Here is a 1,951-nt window from a genome sequence, read left to right as displayed (position 1 = left end):
TAGCCGTAGTTACAAGAGTATTTAGCTCTCATTTTTAATTTTTATTTTATTAAATTTGGATTTAATATCTGATGCGAAAAAAGTATGAGGTAAAAATATGAGAAACGGATCACTTCGTTTTTTTGTACCGGTCGCAATATGTACTAGTTTAAAATATGATGAAGCTATTTACTTACGAGCTATTTTAATTACGAATGCTTTTATTCTTTGTTTTTATTCTTTCACTTTAGCGACTTACGATGCCACAACGTAGATCAAGGATGTTATGGAACGGCGAAACTTTATCGACGTGAACTTGATAATTTCATCATAGTACAACCACATTCTGCCAGCTGTGTCCCGAATCAAGAGACTATAGAAATCGCTCGTTTCAAGAACATTTTAAAAAATGCTGCTAGGCGTGATCACCGAGAGCCACGTCAAGTGTACGATACGTGTGCTTTACTCTACTCTGAAGCTGCTAGCCTTGTTCCATTTAGTTCTGTGCTCAATTCGATCAGAAGATGGAGATCTTTGGAGTTTCCTGCGCATGACCGAAGAGCGAATAACGCTGCAGCTAGGCCATTCTTTTTGAATCGTGGTAAAGTATTCAATCGCTACCATTTACAGTCGAATATATTATTTTATTGTGTTATTATATTCAAAGGTAATTATCGTCGCCAAATGCATCGCAGAGGGCTAGTCCAAGGACAACGACTAGCACCTCCAAATGTCGTTGCACCAGAGCCTCCGCGAGTAGCTGCTGTTGATGATGCAAATGTATTGCCGATGCCGAGACCACCGTCACCACAGGAAAATGTCGTTGCTCCAGAGCCTCCACGAGTAGATGCTGTTGAACCTGCAAATATATTGCTGATGCCGAGACCACCGCCACCACCAGAAAATGTCGTTGCTCCAGAGCCTCCACGAGTAGCAGCTGCTGATCCTGAAAATGTACTGCCAATGCCGCTTCCACCACCACCGCCAATAGGACCTCACCAGAGTAGTGGTAAAGTACAAAAAAATTACGATTTACTGTGGTAAACCTTTTTATATATGATTTTCATATATATCATCTAAATTTATAATTTTACGCGTAGCCGTAACTTCATTCGTAACAGTGGTGCGATTATTGTGATGAAATATCGTCCTGTCTGGTGAATCAGCAGAGACTCAATTGTAATGCGTAGTAATACGCGTACGTAACTTGGAGTCCCATTCAGTTTACGATTTTTATCATTATTTTTGCAGCTGTGCGGATTGAGTGTTCGCTCGCTCGAAATTAGTTTTCGCAAACTTCCAAGGGTAGAGTCGCGTCGTTGTCTTGATCTATTAATTCATGATCGACATCGTTAGACTCCTTTTAAAAACATTTTAATATAACATATAATATTATAATCAATAAATTTTCATTTTAAAATCCTAACAACCATTTCAACATAACAATAAATTTGTTTCAGACCCATGCGTTGTTTGTATGACCGAAAACAGAACACACTGCTTCTTGCCTTGTGGTCATTACATTTGCTGCCTATACTGCACGGAAAGAGTTCTTGCATCTGATACAAGATGCCCAGCTTGTCGAGGAGAAAGCACAGGTTTCCTCCGAATTTTTCAATGATTTAGATGAAAAATTTTAATGTTTCTATTTTCTTTTTAATAATGTACACCATTTTTCTTTTTATAATAATTGATTTAAAAATCCCCTGCCTGTACGGGATTAAAGTTTTTTATGCACATTTTGTAATATTATAAAACATTTGTTTTATTGTTAGTTTTAATTAATCTTATTTCCTACATTGATGTAAAACATCTTTATTTCTATTTATATTTTATTTTATATACAACAAACATGTTCGGCAGAGGCCACAAGTTTTATCTGAGTTTTCAATTATATCAAATTTAACTTTTTTATAATTATAATAACATATAATTTAAATACTTATGTTTTTTTTTCTTAAATATAGATCAT

General features: G+C 35.8%; 1 protein-coding gene across 1 annotated transcript; it reads left to right on the top strand.

Moving 5' to 3' along the window:
- The first annotated feature begins 411 nt into the window (after positions 1 to 411).
- LOC111694636 (proline-rich receptor-like protein kinase PERK9) lies at positions 412 to 1,633 on the top strand. Its single transcript, XM_023463535.1, has 3 exons — positions 412 to 580; positions 647 to 988; positions 1,440 to 1,633. The coding sequence occupies exons 2-3, from the start codon at positions 664 to 666 to the stop codon at positions 1,598 to 1,600; spliced, it is 486 nt and encodes a 161-aa protein (XP_023319303.1). The 5' UTR covers positions 412 to 580; positions 647 to 663; the 3' UTR covers positions 1,601 to 1,633.
- Positions 1,634 to 1,951: the final 318 nt, after the last annotated feature.

The sequence above is a fragment of the Trichogramma pretiosum genome, unplaced genomic scaffold, assembly GCF_000599845.2.
Source record: "Trichogramma pretiosum strain Unisexual culture from Peru unplaced genomic scaffold, Tpre_2.0 scaffold165, whole genome shotgun sequence".
Taxonomy (NCBI): Eukaryota; Metazoa; Arthropoda; class Insecta; order Hymenoptera; family Trichogrammatidae; genus Trichogramma; species Trichogramma pretiosum.
This window is presented reverse-complemented; position numbering and strand designations above follow the sequence as displayed.

Coding starts and splice junctions, on each gene's coding strand:
- LOC111694636 (XM_023463535.1), top strand. CDS start 664: ATGCATCGCAGAGGGCTAGTCCAAGGACAACGACTAGCACCTCCAAAT. Junction 989..1,439: donor AGGACCTCACCAGAGTAGTG/GTAAAGTACAAA, acceptor AATTTGTTTCAG/ACCCATGCGTTGTTTGTATG.